The sequence below is a fragment of the Haplochromis burtoni genome, unplaced genomic scaffold, assembly GCF_018398535.1.
Source record: "Haplochromis burtoni strain Fernald_Lab_line unplaced genomic scaffold, NCSU_Asbu1 Contig_60, whole genome shotgun sequence".
Classification (NCBI taxonomy): Eukaryota; Metazoa; Chordata; class Actinopteri; order Cichliformes; family Cichlidae; genus Haplochromis; species Haplochromis burtoni.
Window position 1 is genome coordinate 440637 of NW_024582421.1, and position 17828 is coordinate 458464.

The following is a 17828-nucleotide window of genomic DNA, read 5'->3' on the forward strand; positions in this document are numbered from 1 at the left end:
CACACACACACACACACACACACACACACACACACACACACACACACACACACACACACACTTAAGAGAAGTTGTTATATTATTTCCAAGTCTTACTCTCCATCATCGACTAACATCTCCTGTTTCCCTGCTGAAGCACACTTTAGAGCACAATGGCCATTTAATTCCAGGTCAATCCCTCTGGCAGAGAGTTGGTAACAACTCAAAAACCTCACAGGTCCGTTCTGAATGTTTAACATCTTTGCTATTGAACTCTGTGCTCCGAGGATCTGCCCGCCAAGACTCTTGATGGCAGCATTTTAAAAACATTCACATGTCACAAATGAGTAAAGTAAAAACGATGACCAGGACCTTACAATCACAACGATGGATGCAGACGAACACCGATGCTCTTTGAATTGAAGATGGACTTCGGGGATGTTTTGTTTTTTTATTTTCTCTCTTTTTCTTTTCTTTTCTTTTTTTTTAATATTCTGCAAAATTTTAAAGATTTAAACACTCAGAATACATTAGTTATATACTACTCTTTGAGCAGCAAATAAGTTATGAGTGATCATTATGTTGGTCAAAACAAATCAAATGCTGTTAAGACTTCATTACTGTCCATGTCTTATCCTGAAAATGATTAGTATCTGCTGATAGTCTCCAATAATTTAGTAAAGTTTGATTAAAAATATTAAAATGAGTAAAGATAAATACTATAAAGCATACATTTCCCTGACAACAAAAACAGAATTGGAATCAGGAAAACAAAAGCAACAAATAGTTTAGATATTCATGGAAATAGCTGAATACCCGGCTGATGCGTGATTTGGTTTCACACAGGTGCAAGTATTCCATCGTCTGATTTCTGCATCTTGCTTTTAAGTTTTTAAGATGTTGACATTTGAAGTTTGCATTTACCCCTGGCAGGTTACAAGACAGGGCTTAGCAGTACATATTGGTTGCATTTTCCCAGTTTAACATGTGACTTTAGAGGATAAGGGTGTTGATCTGCAGCTGCTTGTGAATGAAACTGTTGTTCAGTCGTTTTTTTTTTGTTTTTTTTTCATTCTTTTAACTAGTGAACTTAAGAGGAGTCCAAAAAGACTAGAAGTAAATATTACAGTGATGGTATATGCTCATCTATTGTGTGAACCCGTGTATAAATGCGTACAAGCACCTAAAAGCCATATTAACAGGAGAGGGTGTTTTTTCTGTGCGGATATGAATTAGAAAATATGAGCCTAAAGGAACTGGATTGTTATAAATCTCACTATCGTCATAGAAGAAACTTGTCGGTGTAATCCGAGTATCAAATGCAGCTCTAGATAACTGTGTTTTCTGTGGCAGGATTGGGTGGATGGATTCATGGACAAAGTGACATAAGCAGACATGAACGGGAAAAACTGGAGAAAAATGGCGACTACAGAAAAGTTAACGGACCGCAGATTAACTTGGCGTCGACTCGTATAATAGGACAACAAAACAAGCAGAAACGATACAGTGATGATTGTAGTCTTTTGTGTCTGTGCAGGCTGCTTCTTACACTTATGTGCCAAGCAGAAACACTATTTCTTAAAGTGAAGAAGGAGAGGAGGGGGGGAAAAAAAAAAAGCCGGAACTTCTCTAATGAATGTTGGCACACACAAAAAAAGACTGTAGACGTTTTGGATTGTTGGTAGTGTCCCAACAGGGTCCCAGAAATTGGTAACTCGAGATGAGGTCCACTGTTGTGCAGTTTCCCTTTGATTTGTGTTGAGCTCAACAACAGTGTGACTCTACATTTAACCCATTCATTATTATTTTAATGCATCGTCACTGAGCAGGACTCACATTTCCCTTCAGATTCTAGGATACAGACATGTTGGTAAATGAATACTGGGATGAAATCCATCTTTTTTTTTTTTTTTTTTTTTTTTTTTTTTTTTTTTTTTTTTAAAATTTAAATTTTTGTTGCTATGCTGAGGTTTTATTAAAAGGTTAAAGTTTTTAAACATTGTAATGCTTTCGATTAAAGCACTTAGGCAGAGCTCGAGTCACCCTGCGGTTTTGATCGAGTGAGAAATGTAGAACAAACAGGTTACAGCTCTCACATGTGCGTACTAACTTAACATCGTAACACACGCGCCTAATTTTGTTTGACAGATGTGTTCTGCTGAAGTCTATCCCTGCTCAGTACGTTATGGCACGCATCTAATTTTTAATCACATTTCGTTTTGTTTCTGTATTAAAAATCACATTTTCACATGAATATTTAGCTTGCAGCACCGACCCTATGCAACTTTTGCACGTGTCTGTTATTGTACCACAGCTTAACATTTCCCCCCCCTCCACCCGCAGCGACACATTGAACGCACGCACACACACACCTTCACTTTTGAGTAGTGAGATGTACCTTTTTATATATTGACTTTGCAGCCTTAGTTTAATACATTCCAGATAATTTGAAACCTATTTGTACTACTTGTCACTACAGGTAGCCGTGTTGTCACATCTTCAATTTGACTTTTATTTGTATTATTTTTTTTTTTTTTTTTTTTTTTTTCAAAAATGGATTACCGTGTCATGCTTAGTGCCCGAGCTTGTCTGTTTTCCATTTTTAACTTGTGTGTTATTTATGGTGTTTTATGAATGAGTTGGTTTTTTTTCTCTTTTGTAGCAAAATCGTTTCTTAATGTTTTGCTTAGGAAAGAGCAGAGCGCCTAATCGGGGCTTGAAGCAAACATTCACCAGCTGAACACTGAACCTTTGACTGTGGCTGTTACATCTGTCTGATTTACTTGCCAGTACAGTATCTGTAACATATTCAGGACATGTTGGGTTAAATTCACCAGTACAATCCAGAACTTTACATTCATTTAAAAACAACCTTTTTTGTTTTGTGTTATTAAAAAGCTTATTGCACAAACACTACTCCCAGTGCGCCATCACAGAAGGCTAAAGTCAAGCACTCACCAAATTCTGCAGCTGTACATGAATCCAAACAGACACAATGATCTTGGTAATTTTTTACGGTAAACTACTAACTGGCGAAAACTAAACACATGTAACCGTCACGTTCATCAGTGCTCATCAAGCTCTACCAGTTATACAACTAATAAACGTTATTTAACTAATTCTAGGATTTTATGTTGCTTTGATTGTTGGTTCTTTCTATTAAGGAAAATGTTTTCTGTTGAATTTTGTTTCTCTTCGATTGTGTCATGTGGTTGTCGATGTAATATATGTGTAAAAGTGTTGCACAGAAGTAATCGCAAGCAAAATGGCATATTTGTGCAATTGATTTTATTTTTATAGTATTTAAACAGTTTTTGGTGACAACCAGAAGTTTTATTTTGAAGTTGGGAGGGGTCTGTAAGGGGTTGTATCCATACTGTGGACAGCTTGTTAGATTCTATGAATGGGGAAAATGTCTACTAATAAAATCCTAATGTCAGCTTTGGGACCCTTCCCTTCTTCTTCTTTTTCTTTTTCTTTTTTTTTTTTTTTGAAACATGCATGAGTAAGGACTGACTTTGCACTCCTGTAGCATCCCCGGACACATGATGCTTACTAGTGGGTGCATATTTAACTGCAGTGGGCTTCTAACTCAGTTGTGACAACCTACTCATGTAAGACTGTGTGATCCAGCTGTATTACCGTACTATCAATGATGGATATAGCATCGTTCTCAAAAGTAAAGATGATATTGTGCGAAGAGAACCTGCGTGGTTGCAAACAAGTACATTTGTTTAAAAGTCAGACGGTTACAAAAAAAGAAGTTAGTTTATAAATGACATTTTTGCGCAGGCATGTTTCCTTGCTCCCTGCAGCACAATACAAGATGACTCTTCCTAGTGGGCGTGTTTAACTGGGGATTATTTTCACTACTTTCTGAGCGCTGACAAGTACAGCGTTAACTCCAGTGGGCTTCTAACAGCAGTCATGACATCCTACACATGTAAGACTGTGATTCAGCTGTGCGTGGAGCCAATCACAGGAGATGTTGAGAGGCTACAATGGGGAAAGACGGCATACACGATTTAAACAAATCATGAAAAAGAAGTGCACGTACTGTAAAGAAAACAAAACAAAATGAAAAGGCTACTTGGAATAAAAAATTATTCCAAGTAACCGTTATTACTGGATGTCCACACAAGTAAATTTTAAAATGAATTTGAGTCGCAGTGAGCATCTCAGAGGAAATGAAAATGATTTGATGGTGGTTGAGCACTAAACAGGCTACTGTGCAGATTTTATGAATCCAGTGGGAATTTTGCATATGTGTTTTGTGCGCAGAGTGAGAACATTTATATGCAAATATAAGTGAATAAGGCCCATTTTCTCTCATGTGCAAACATGACAATTGAAGCATTCCATTTTTCTTTTTAATGACTTGCATTTAAATTTTTCCGAGCACGGCCTCCATTTAATTGTGCACATAGTGAGAAATACCTCTAAACTTTATTTAATACAAACAAATTGAGGTATAAGAATATGCATAAATCAATTATGTGTGTACACACTGTTAGTAAATGATAAAAAAAACTAAACAAAACTGGGTTTAAAGGGTTTTTGTGTGTGCGGCGTGTTTAGGGAGGCTGACGATGCCACAGAGGGAGACAGAGTCAGCGCTTCTTATGAAGCTATTAGAAAACAATGGCCTGGGGACTGGCTTCACTTGTCTCCTGTTTAAGCTGAAAATCAACAGGCCTGCAGAAGTGAATTGCATCATTTTGCATCTTGAGAACATCAGCGGCATTTTTAAGGTCCAAGCTGCATGCCACAGCTGCCGTTAGAAGCCTGCTTCAATGATGTAGCTGTCAGCGCTTAAGAAAAATCTCTGCAGGTGCCCACATGGTTGCATGGATGCACATGTTCATATTCCAAAAACAAATGGTAATACTCCAAATATTCCAAATATTGAAGATGATGCTTCAAAGCAGGGATCAACTGCCGTGCCAAGTTATGAACGATGGATCAGCTCAGTAAAGACACAGAAAAGCAACAGCTTTAAAAAACACAAAGCGTAAACACATTTTTAATGTATTTGTTTTTGTTTTTTTTTATTTATATTTCCTGATTGAAATGTATTGTAAGGTCATAATTTGTCATTCATCACATTACATGGCATGATGCACCAGGTCTACTACACCCATTTACAGGAGGAATACACGGAAACATACACAAGGTTTTACAATGGGGAAACAGGAAGTTTAGCTCATTGCACTTACAACAGTGAATGGAACACTTTGTACTCATTTTTAGGCTCTCCACCTTTTTCTGTATTTTATTTTCAACCTTTTACTTCATTCAATTGCATTATTTTATAATTATTTTAGTTTTTTTTACACACACATTTCCAATGTCCGCTTCACCCTCTCCCCATCTCCATAAAATCCCCCCCACCCACCCCAAAAGTCACATGGAAGCCAGGATATTTTTCCCTTTTTTGATTTGGATGTTCTCATTTTACAAACACGACATGTATAGAAACTCTACACAGACCAATATGTTTATTTTTTCTCATATCCGAATACAACTTTTTTTTTTTTTAAATGAGTTTTAAACAGTCCGCACGAGCCAGCCACATACGCACAACGATGCATTTTGTCGTTTTATTGATCAAATCAACATCTGATCTTGTTCGTTATGTTCTCTCGTTGTTTTTATACACGAGTAGCACGAGTCTGGGCAGGGAGTTTCCGGCTTGCATACGCTCCAGCTTGTGTTGCCGTTTTTGGTGTGCAAACGCCTCTCTCGTGCCTCTCGTGCGCGCGTGTGTGTGTATGTTTGAGATTTACATGGCATTTACATGTTGTTGGTGTCTGTTTCGAAGCGGACTCTAGCCGGCTCTCGTGTGATATTTACACTGGAAAAAAAACACGACATGGCAACCCGTGAAGTGGGAGGTCAAAGGTCGAAGGGGTTTGTGTGGTCAAAAGGGGGTGGGGGGGGAGTAGTAGGGTTGGGTTAGGGCGGGTGTCCAGGTCATGCACTTGTCCTTTTTTTTTAAACTTTAATGATTCATACAGGTAAAAGGTGACAATAAATGATCCCTGATGGTTTTACAGTGAAAGATGGACTCTCTCGTGGTTTCATTTGTTTCGGCATTTAGCTTCTTTTACAGCCTCTCACCCATGAGACATTTACACACACTATACATTTTATATATATATTTGTGTTTTAAAATCGATCTAGGGTCCTACTATACGCTCACTGTCTTCATGACCAACAGCAAGACCAGTGGTGACTGTTACTACACTATGCTCTGTACAAGCACTGCATGCTACCTTTTTTTGGTTGAGAGCACACACCCGCGGGAACGCACGCACGCACACGCACACACAGTCTGGATTTCCCAAAAGCATTTTAAGCTGCATTTAAAGACAGCTCAAACAGAGACACTGTGTTTATAACTCTATGTGGCACTCTGTGGCACGTTCACGCCCAATTCAGATACAGATCAATGTCACAAAGGGTTAAAGGTCCAGATTGTCTGACTGTGCATAAATGCAGCTTTATTGCTGAGACGTTTCAGATTCAAAGACACGTCGCAGATGTGGTGGAAGAAACCTCTCGTTTAGCTTCACGTCTGTAAATCTGCCAGAGTTCTCTATCCAACTACTAGAGTTTTGTTCCAAACGGTCATTTGAAATAACATTCCTGCTCCTGGCATTGAGGGAAAACTCCAGATTTTTCTGTTTGGAGGAAGTCCCTACAGCAGATTTCATTCACGATTTGGAACACAACCCCTCAGAGTTCTATGTATCTCTAATATTGTTTACATTTGTGCTTCAAACGCCATTGAAAAACCCAGCTGTGGCTTGGTTATTTTTGCCCACTGGTGATTGCTGTGGTCTGAACAGAAGTCCATTGCATTCCTGGTTATAGACGCACACCACGCAGAGTATAGACAGAGACCACGACTGGCTAGAGGGCAGTAACAGGATGGCTTTCTTCAATGACCAGTATATTAGTATAAAAGCCCTTGCTGCTATGCATATTTAAGTCACCTTCAGCGGTTGGAGCAAAAAAAGAAAAGAAAAAGAAAAAAAGAAACCGCCACGAACACGTTTTCACAGTTCCTGGGATTTATGTGCTCCAAATATTACAGACTCTCTCTGACTGGCAGCAGCCACGATTTCACCGGTGTCGTAAGCGATCTGCTTTCACTGCGCCTGCACAAACACACCCATTATTATCTGTTGTCTTCTGAACATCTCCGTTGCGATGCTGCCTTTAATGTGTGCTTTCCTGAGGCAAAAGTGATTGAGGATTGTTTTATTCAACATTTTATTGGATTTTTTTCTTTCTTTTCTTTTTTTTTTTTTTAAACAAACTTCCAAAAACATACGACATACTGTACAATAGTGGAAGTTGGTATTAACTTGGGTAACGTTAAACTCTCTCTCATATTGTTTGTTGAAGCCTTGTCTTTTGTTGGTGAAGTCACCAATCCGACGGCAGCGTATCCGTGATCTCTTCTGTTTGGGTTACACACACTTAATGTGCAACTTAGAATGAGGCTGAAGAACTGTGGTGAAAAAACATATAGGCGACTTATGTACAAACACAGTTTCTCATCGATATATCTATAAATTTTAAACCTAAATCTCTCTTTTTCCTAATGCCAGCTCGCTTTCTATACCCGCTCCGTATGATAAAATAAACTCTTACATAGACGAATCATCTATAAATGATAAATGTTTCAGAAAATAAAAACAATATATACATATACTAGCTTCTTGTCAGGCCCTGCTCAAATAAGACTTCAAAGGTATTTATAGTTAAGGGATACTTTGATACTGCATAAACCAACTCTTTAAATCTGGATTTCAATAAATAGATTCTTTTATAACTTGCTCTAATAAGCTGCTACCAGTGCAAACCAAACATACACACACACACGCACACACACACGCACCCACACGTACGCAAACTCCCCTGTTTCACTGCTTAAATTCTGCTTTGAATAGTGTTTAACTTCATAGCCTACAGCAGTTTCTTTTGTTAAATATAATCTATAGGTTTTGTAATAATTATACATCTGAACTTGCTATGTCTATATCCTTTAATTTTTGGTGCTTCATTATCTGAAAAAAACAAAACTACAATTGCACATTAGGTAGCTAGCTAATAAGAATTCTGGGTCTGGTTATTAAATTAAAAAAGGGAGACCTTTTCTTCTTTACCCCTGAGCAGACACTTACCATTTTAGGGAATATATTGAAGTATATCATAATTTGTCTCTTATAATCTGTTAATTCTCTATTTTTCCTTTATGAAACTGGATTGCTTGGATGCGTTCATGACAACCGGGATTTTTGAGTCCCTGCTAAATAGTTTTCAAATATCTGCACCTGCTGCTCTCTCCTTCCATTTCAGCTATTTTTTTTTGGTTTGTGTTCATTGGTAAGCAGGTTTTGACTCTTCTCTATGTGAGCTACTGATTGGCTGGAAAAAAGAAGAGTCACTTTGTATAAAAATATGAAATTGCACACTTCATCAGCTTTGCCTAACATTTGATAGAGAACAGCCTGATGCATCTAACTCATCAAGCAGCATATTTTGTTCAAATCATAGGTGTAATTTCCCAGCTGCCATGAATACATCTTTGGTTGCAGAAAGGTACCCCAAACATTTAGGTTAACATGAAAAAAAAGAAAGATCCATCTTCAGATTTCCTTTACAATTAACCAGTTTCATACACAAATTCACAGAATCCTCTTATATTAATCTACCACAGATATCAAAACAAATGTGATATGCAAAAAAACACGTGTGACTTTCCCCCCCAATCTGTGTGTTTCACTTGCCTTTTCCTCTTCGTGATTTTCCAAATATGATTCATTGCATAGAACGACTGGAGATGAGAGGTCGCCTCTTCTGCCCAACATATTTGTCATGATTAAACTCATGGTTGTCTTGTTTTTTTCCAGGGGTTTTTTTTGTGTTCCTTTCCCCTCCACATTAGATGATGGTTGTTAAATACACGCATACAGAACCCGCACACACGTACAAACATTAGGAACAGAACGATATAGAGGTGACTGAGGTTTTCTGCGCCGGGACGCATGCGAAGGTTCCCAGCGAGCGTTCACACAGACAATATACAGCAGAAGTTGGTTGGTTCCATTTAGTTTTGCTGAGGGCCTCGCGATGATTGGCCTGACAGAGTACATTTTGAGTACCTTACCACAGACCCCACAATACACTGCAGGAGCAACAACAGGGAGAACACTGACCTGAGAAGATTCCTTGACAGCTGGCAGTCTCAGAGAGAGGGTTTTTTTGGGGGGAGGGGGGTAGAGTTGTCGATGCCACCAACGATAGAAAGTTAAAGGTGGTGGGGGGGGAGGCAAGTGACTTTGTGTGACACAACCAAGTGTGTTAATTTCTGGTTCTTCAGTCACAATTCTTTTCCCTTTTTGACACCATTTAGAGTGTGCTTTCATGTGCACATTTGACAGAGTGAAGGCGCATGCTGACAAGAACTTGAGTGCGAAGAGCTCGGATGAGCCTTTTCCAGCCTCCCTAAAAGGAGCATTGAAGTGGCCGGAAGAATCGTCCTCGGGCACAAACAACTCCCCCTTCCCCTGACTCCCGACGGGAAATGACGTCAAGTTCAGCTCTGCCTCAGTGTGTGGACTGGTCTGCTTTTCGAGTGCCTCTGTGCTGCCCTGCAGTGCTTTTCGATCAGACTCCAGCTGGCTTATGTAGCAGTGTAACACTCCAAAACAGGTTACTGCCGGTCGGAGGGAAAGATCTGGGCGGACTTGTGGTGATCAGGCAAACTCCTGCTCTCTGGCACAGCAGTGTAAAGAGTGAATTTTGCGGTACTTTTAAGTCAGACATCGGTGGTAAGTTAGACAGACGGAGGCAACACATTTCTATTCCACCAACTCTTGAAATGACACATGATTGTGCTCTTTACTTCATCGCCTCTTGCCCTATTGCTTTTATAATTATTCACAATAAATAAAGAGTCAGGAAAAATCAAATGGAAGGGGGTAAAAAAAACCAATAGAAAATGAAAAATAGAAATGAAAAATAATATCACAAAAAATTATCAAAACAATGTCAATTTAAAAAAATAGAAATTAATCTCTCTGTGGCCAGTGTTCCAGCTGATGTTACTACATAAAAAAAAACAAAGGATGTGACGGATGATGTGTTTAGAGGATATCATAAAAAAGTATGCCACTGTTACCTGAAAATAAAACATGTAAAAATGATTAAGGCGATACTGGTAACCTGCAACATAAAACCAGGCAAATTAAAAAAAATAGATTAGAAAACTAAATAAATCAAAAGAAATCAACAAAAGTGACAACCACCTATGACAACACGAGCAGTATCCGAGAAACAAATTTTGCAGAGATTGCCACAAGCACTGCAGGCTAATATTGTCTTAATGGCTTTGCAATGGCTGGTTAAAAAATAAATAAATAAATAATCCAACCATTTATAGCTTCATTCTACATACCGAACATAACAAACAACAACAAAAACACAATAAAAGTAAATGCTCCTCTTATTCCCGTGGCCGGATTCTTGTGTGTTGCTTCAGTAATCTCTCTTTTTCGTTACTGTTTATGTCGATGTGTTTCCAGTGTCTTTATGGCCTCTGTTAAGTAACGATGAACAGTGTAAGGTCTTGGATATAAAGTTCCATGCATTCCAAATTTCTACATTTTCCTTTCTTTTTCTTTCTTTTTTTTTTTTAAATCCACTTCTTTAAAGACATGGCGTGGCGTGGATCGTTTGACGGGGACTGGAAAGAAAGAAGAATCGGCATTCAAGAAATGCAGAGAGGTGAGGAAGAGGGAACTGTTCCGATCTGGAATGTAGATAAAAACAGAGCAAACCGTGGAAAGAAATGCATGCCAACACGCTCCCTCTGTGTCGGCCAAGTCATTGTCATCGTCTTATTCATTCAGAGAGACGTTTCTGTTTCTTCATTTTGTCAGCAAACAAGAAGTCTTTAGTACCAGAAAAACCTGCAGTTCTCCAACGGTTTAATCCGTTTGCCCCACGCTTTCTTTACTTCGAAAAGAGACGGAAAAGAGGAGAGAGGGGAGTTTGGTTGATACTTTTCCTTGTTTTAGCAAAGGACTATGAATGCAAAGATTCCTGCATGCCACCAGCTTGGTAAAGCCAGCATTTCCTATACGCTGTTAGCGGGAATGAACATCAGCCCATGACAACAGAACTGCATCACCCATATACACCAACCATATTTCCGTCCACTGATGTTAAATCTACATGGAGGGCCTGAGTTGGTTCCACGTGTCTCCCTCAGCTGTGGAGATCTCCAAGGAAAACCAAAAGCAAAGACCAATTTTAGCTCCCAGTTGCTCTTTTGGATTTGGAAGAACTGTGGGTTGGTTGGTTCAAGGACTCTGCAGTATTCACATCTGCTTCTTTGGCTGGGACTTCCGGATGGATGAAGAGACTCCTTCAGAAGATGGATCCTGGCTTGGACTTTATCTAAAAAAAAACAAAAACAGAAAAGGAATTTTATCAAAATATAGAACACACCCCGTTTGGTCTGGTGTCTCTGTATGTATATGTTCATAAAAGTCTACTGTTAGATGCATTAGCAGTGGTGCATCATTTGCTACCGCACCAATATAACCCACTGTAACTTTGCTTCACCTTGTAAAGCTTCTTTCTTTCACATATGTACACAATAACCACTATTAACAACATCACAGCTGCTGTCCTTTTGACATAGAAGGCACAGAGGGGACAATGGATTGAGTCCAGATCTTTTGTGTGAACTATAGACAAGGATAAAGCAGAATAGTGTTTCCCTGTGGATATACATTTTTAAATGTTAAAGACACACAGACATTAAAGGAATTAGTCTACACATTTGTACTGATGTCCACTAGAGGGAGTGTTAGTCTAAGGAATAGACTGCCGGTCTTGCTTGTTGAACAGATGCACACAAACACACAAGCACATAATAACAGTGGATAGTAAGCATGCTCCCTTACTGTATGTCTGCACATTAGTGAAGCAGAGGATTCTGACAGAACAAAGCTAATAATACTGTAGCAATAATTTAATACTCAGTGATTTTGCTAAATAAAGTCATCATTCTCACCAATTCGTGCTTACAGTTTCTATGCATTTCACTTTTGCAATTAAATTTACGTCACACCTGTGAGATTGAGGTCTTTCATTGAGAAAAAAAGAAATAGTGCTGAGTCTTGCTCAAGAAATCCTGTTTTCATTCACTCAGAACTCTTTCCTGCTTCAGCCTTAAAAGTCAAAGCAAATGACAAAACACTGCAGTTTATATGTGCAGCACAATGTAATCAATTAAATGCAAAACACCTGCATGTTCCAGGCAATCCCTTCTCATTTGCATGTTCAGAGGAGAGAGGAGTAGAGGGAAACAAGATATAAGCATCACAGATGCTCAAGCCACCTCAGCTGGTTCTTTTCACTGTGGAGGACTAGCGGCTCAACTCTGAGTGTTGACTGAATGGCCAACCTTCTCCCCCTTTGGCTAAGAAAGACCACAGCCACCCATTAGCGGAAACACATCTCTGCTTTTTGTATTCACGGTGGTGACCGACAGCTCGTGTCCGTAGATGAGGGTATTAGCATAGATCGACCGGCTTCACTTTCACATTCAGCTCTCTCTTCCCCACAACAGATCTGCATCACTGCAGACACCACACCAATCCATCTATCACTCTCACTGAGATCCTTCTACTGTGGGCAACAACTCCCCCTAACCTGGGGTGGGCACTACACTCTTTTCAGCCTGAGAACCACAGCGAGGTGCTAATTCTCACTCTCGCACTCAGCTGCAAAGCGCTCCAACACAAGCTGGAGGTCACTCGGTTACATCGACAAATTTTCTGGTAGAGTCCAAAACCCAAAGGGAATGGGTTTGACTTATTACTGGCCAAAGAGGCCAGATACCACATACTCCTGAAGCACTCACCACATGAACCCCCGAGAGATGTGATTGATTGCCTTCCCTAGGTCTACAAAACACATGCAGGGTAGTTGGACGAACTCCCACACACCCTTAAATATCCTTAGGGGATGACTAGCTGGTCCAGTGTCCTGTGACCACAAAGAAAACTGCATTGTTTTCTCTTGAATCCAAGTCTGAATAACAGACAGATTCTCCTCTTCAGTACCCTGTTGAAGGTTTTTCCAAAGAGGCAGAAGAGTGTGAGCCCTCTCTAAATAGAGGGATCCCCTTCTTGAAAAGGGGATCCCTCTATTTAGATTCCCACCACAATCTGCCAAACGAGAGGCAACAGCCCAGACCTCAATTGAGTGTTGCAGAAGCATGTCAATCAACAACATCCAGAACCTTAAGGAACTCAGGTGGAAAGTCATCCATCTGACAGGTATGGCCAAAAGAGGCTGTTTAACTATCTCAGTGACCTCATCCCACTCATCCCCAAATTCAGCTTCCTCTGTAGAAGATGTGTCAAGCATGGCAGGTTTTTAAGTAATGTTACCAAAATATAATGACTGGAGCATCTACATCATCTGCAAATCAGATTAGCATAACAACAAAGGTTTTGTGTTATTTGCAAAATGCAAAAAATGAACTCATGCAATCCATGAGCTCCTTTTTGTAAGTGATAGTACCAATAAAAATGTATTTCCCTAAAAAGAAATGGTATCAAATGCATATTTGCACAATTACTGCCTTCCAGTTTTCTTTTCCACTGTGCCTGACCCAGATTAACTGCTCCAGCGTGCCATATATTTATATGTTTCCCAGCGCCAGACTTAATCTGTTCCAGTGAGCACAGGCACCCAAAGGGCTGGTACACAACTTGAACACACAAACAAGGACAGTGACTCACACAAAGATGTATTAGTACGAGCACACAAAGACACACTGACTGAGTAACTGGACAGAGGGAGGAGACAGAGAAATATTGTGGGATGAGGGGACACTATGTGGCCAAAGATATCTACACACATATTTCTATTTTGGTCTGTTGACTGGTTGATGATCGCTTCAGTCCTTATTATTTCAGATCGGGAAATTTGAAGACTCAGGTTAAAAAGAAATCATATTTAAGAGAAAGTGAGTGGAAGGCCCTTTCTTGTGTCAACGTGGCAAACCAGAGGGCCACAAAGAAATGCTTCCATGCTCGTAGGAAACAAATAGTTTATATCATCAAGAACGTTTAGGCTGAAATGAAAGATTATCACGGACTCAAGCAAGTATCAGTGTGGCCAACCTATTTAGTGTTCTTGTGGCTCAATGGGAGCAAACCCCTGCAACCAGGCTCTTTCCAGAAGACTGGAAGCTGTTTAACCAAGACATGAATGCACATGGTTTTGTCATGAGATCGTAACATAGGATTTAAGTAGTTTTTGAGTCAATGGCAGCTATGGAAGTACATTTGACATATAGCAAAGAAAAAAAAATGCAAGGATTAGATAGCAACAACTGGGAGAAAAGAAAAACAAGAAATCAATTATTATTATTTCTCCATGGGTGTTGGAAATTAGACAGAGCAGTAACAGAACAAGAAATAGGAGACTTCTACAGTTGATGGAGAGAAAAGAAAAGATCTGGTAAAAAGAAAAGCAAAAATGGGAGCACGCACAGAGAAAAAAGGGACAAAAAAATGTCTGACAGCAGGAGAAAATCAGAATCAGAATCAGAATCAGAATACTTTATTCATCCCGAGGGAAATTAGGGGTTACAGCAGGCAGCACGCTAATGGCGCATGCGCACTCACAAAGGAACCTGTAAATGACATATAGAACTCCCTCTGCAGCATTTAGTCATGTGGTGTGTGGCTGCAGAGCACTTAGAAACACATGCATGCACAAGAAGTCTCACACGTATATGCAATCTATAGGCTCATTTTATTATCTTTTATGGCACACATGCAACACTGCACATACCCTGAGCAACAGTAGCAACATCAATGCCTGCCCATTACCCCAAGTTGCTACATCTGGTGAGAAATATTTACTTAAAAAATTGGATCGGTACTTATTTGATTATGAAAGGTACGAGGAGCTGGGATGGAGGTGGGTTGCAAAGTGGCTTGTAGACATGCAATTTTGAGCAGAGCAGATCAATTCATAAAGCATTTCTATGTGACATTCTCTCACTGGATGTGTGAAAGCGGGTCAGGCGAGCCATCAGCTACTTACACTTCAACTGTAGCATGTAACTCGACTTTGTGGTCTACCTAAATTAACCCTATGATTTTATATTTGGTAATGTAAGTTTCTGCATATAAATACATGGTTAAAGTTAGAGAGAAATGTATGGTTACAATATAAAAAAGCCATAAAAAGAAGATGCCATTATTTAACCAAAACTACAATATCCCTCTAATATAGTTTTAATATTTTTTTAACTAAATTGTTTCCATCAGTGGACTAACAAACAGAACTGTGACAGTAACTCTGGCTGGAATAGTGCAGTCGTATAAAGTTATTCAGTAATGTGATTAATATGTGATCTAAAAACAGATGTCTGAAATTTATACACAACACATACTTACTGTTTAAAACACTTTAAGTACTTTTTCACTTACAACTATTGGTATAATTGATTTATATTTAGGTAGTGAGGTTGTTGCACCTTCTGACTTTTGTGATGTTGTCATCAAAGTATATATAAAAAACTCCCAAAATATACCTTGGCCTTTTTTTAGATTCTGACGTGCAGTCATTGTGCAATGTCATCAAAACAAAGGAAAAAGATCAAGTATTTAGGCAAACATCTCATTTTATTAGTCTCACTGTCTCACACTGAGCGTTGATCAAAGACAAACACTGATAACGGTTTAGCTAAATTTCGGAGCTTTAGCTCTCTTTGGTTCATTGAGCAACAAAATGAGCTGCCAACCGTATTTGGATCCTATTTGGAGTTTGATGTTTTGTTGCCATTTCATAAATCAGTGCAACAGTTTTAGAACTGACAGCTTTCAAGGTGCAATCCAAAATAAACCAACTGGTTTTAAGCTTTTTGAGAAACAGACAACGCGCAGATAATCTCCACATGACAAAGGCTGTATTATGGACGCGACAATTTACAGATGTACACATTTTTGCTTTTTGTGTGTGTGTGATAATTATCGTTATTATCACAACAGTGACTGACATACCACAAAACACTTGAGGAACTTGAGAATCTGAAAAGAAACATTTTACAGGGAGGCTTTCCACGGATGAAAAGATCTTGATGGATCAGTTAGGTAAAGTAAAAAGTAACTCACTGTCTGGCCTGTCAGAGAGAGTGGTGTATTCTCTCTTCCAGTGCGTGCACAAGCTGGTAACATGAAGCATCCAGAGGATTTCAGTCCTTGTTGGCTGCAAGAGGAAGCAGGAGTATTTTAGGCATCTTACAAAGTACATTATATTGTATGTACAGGGATTTTTTTTTAGTCTTTGCACATTTGTCACACTTACATGTTTTAGATCATGAAATAAATTGTAATATCAGACAATGTTAACATGAGTTAGAGAGGTCAAATGCACTGCAATTTCAGAAAACACCAGCAAAAAGTTTAAGCTTTGTGAGTGTTGAGTACTCACCAGTTTGCTCAGCTCTCCTCTCTGTTCCCCGCTCTCTCTCTCTCCTTTCTCTCTCTCTTTTAGTAAAATAAAAGCAGGGGGAACGCAACAGGTTTTTCTGGTATGAGGCCTCATGGCTGTTTGAATAGTCCTGCAAACACACAAATATTCACTTTGAAAAGTCAGCATATCAAATTGCTAGTGCTACAAAAAGCAGTACATTAGCTTACAAATCCTTCAGCAGGAGAAATTATGCACCGATGTCTGCAGTACATTCATCCTTTAAAAAAAATCCTTTTTGTGTAAAGGCCCAGTAAATACAATTAAAGGTATTTACAAAACCTGCTCATCACTGTCTTATTTATTTATCATGGTTCTGCAAATTCAAAATGACTTGAATTTGCTTTCATGTCTCAAGTCAAGAAATCATTTTAAAACAAATACTATCTCTTCCAAATCAGTTGTCTCAAGTCTACAGCTCCGGTGGTTGTAGTGAGCGCAGCATATGTACATTCAGCTGATAACCTGCTGCGTACACAAACAGCCTGTGTGATGCAAACTGTGGGTCATAGTAGCAATTAGCTGTCATTGTCACTGTTAAATTCTCACCCTGCTTTCACAGAGCAGCAAGAGGACCAAATATAAATTAGCACTAACACAATGACACTGAGACACAGACACACTGCTCACACACTGATTCATGAACACACTGGCTGTTCTGTGTAAAACCATTTTAAGCCGCCCACTCCCCACAGCCTGCAAGAGTCAACACATAACATGCTCCAGCTAGCTGTCAAAATCCCACCAGACTTTGAACTAGCAGCATCTCGCAGAGTTATTTTTATACCTAATGTCTGAGATGCACTCGTCCACTGAAGACAAGGAGAAATCTTTCCAGGTCTTTGTACATGAATCACTGACCAAAAATACAACTGCTGTCTGATTGTGTTGTACTATGACAATCAAGAAAAGCGTGCTATTTTTGTTATTCTTTTTTTCTGTCTGTGCTTTTTATAAAATGAACTGTGCAGCGACAGGACAATAAATGAAAGAGAAATTCTACTATTTACATATTTTATACATTATCTGCTGTATCTTATGGATGCGTGTCTTTGTAAAGAGCATGTAGGAATGAATAGGAGCAAAAAAAGGGGAAAAAATACCTTAATCTTAGCACCTCAGAAGAAAGAGGTGAACTTCTTGCCAAAACCAGAGATCGCTGGAGGAAAGTGGACAAAAACGGGGTGTTAGATGAATGTTGCAGATTTCTCTGTGGGTTATTGAGCAATAAAGTAAAATTGAGTTGAAAAAGTTTCTTTTTTCTAACA

The 17828-nt window shown here is 39.1% G+C and overlaps 1 protein-coding gene across 3 annotated transcripts in view; it reads right to left on the reverse strand.

Annotated features, from left to right (window-relative positions):
- Positions 1 to 8362: 8362 nt before the first annotated feature.
- bsna (bassoon presynaptic cytomatrix protein a) overlaps positions 8363 to 17828 on the reverse strand; it is a 117906-nt gene continuing 108440 nt past the window's right edge. For all 3 annotated transcript variants that reach the window (XM_042221041.1, XM_042221039.1, XM_042221040.1), the window contains 4 exons: positions 17664 to 17719; positions 16522 to 16651; positions 16203 to 16296; positions 8363 to 11454 (listed from right to left, as the gene is read on the reverse strand). In XM_042221041.1, coding sequence (XP_042076975.1) covers positions 17679 to 17719 — 41 coding nt within the window. In that variant the 3' untranslated portion in view covers positions 8363 to 11454; positions 16203 to 16296; positions 16522 to 16651; positions 17664 to 17678. The remainder of the gene's footprint in view (positions 11455 to 16202; positions 16297 to 16521; positions 16652 to 17663; positions 17720 to 17828) is intronic.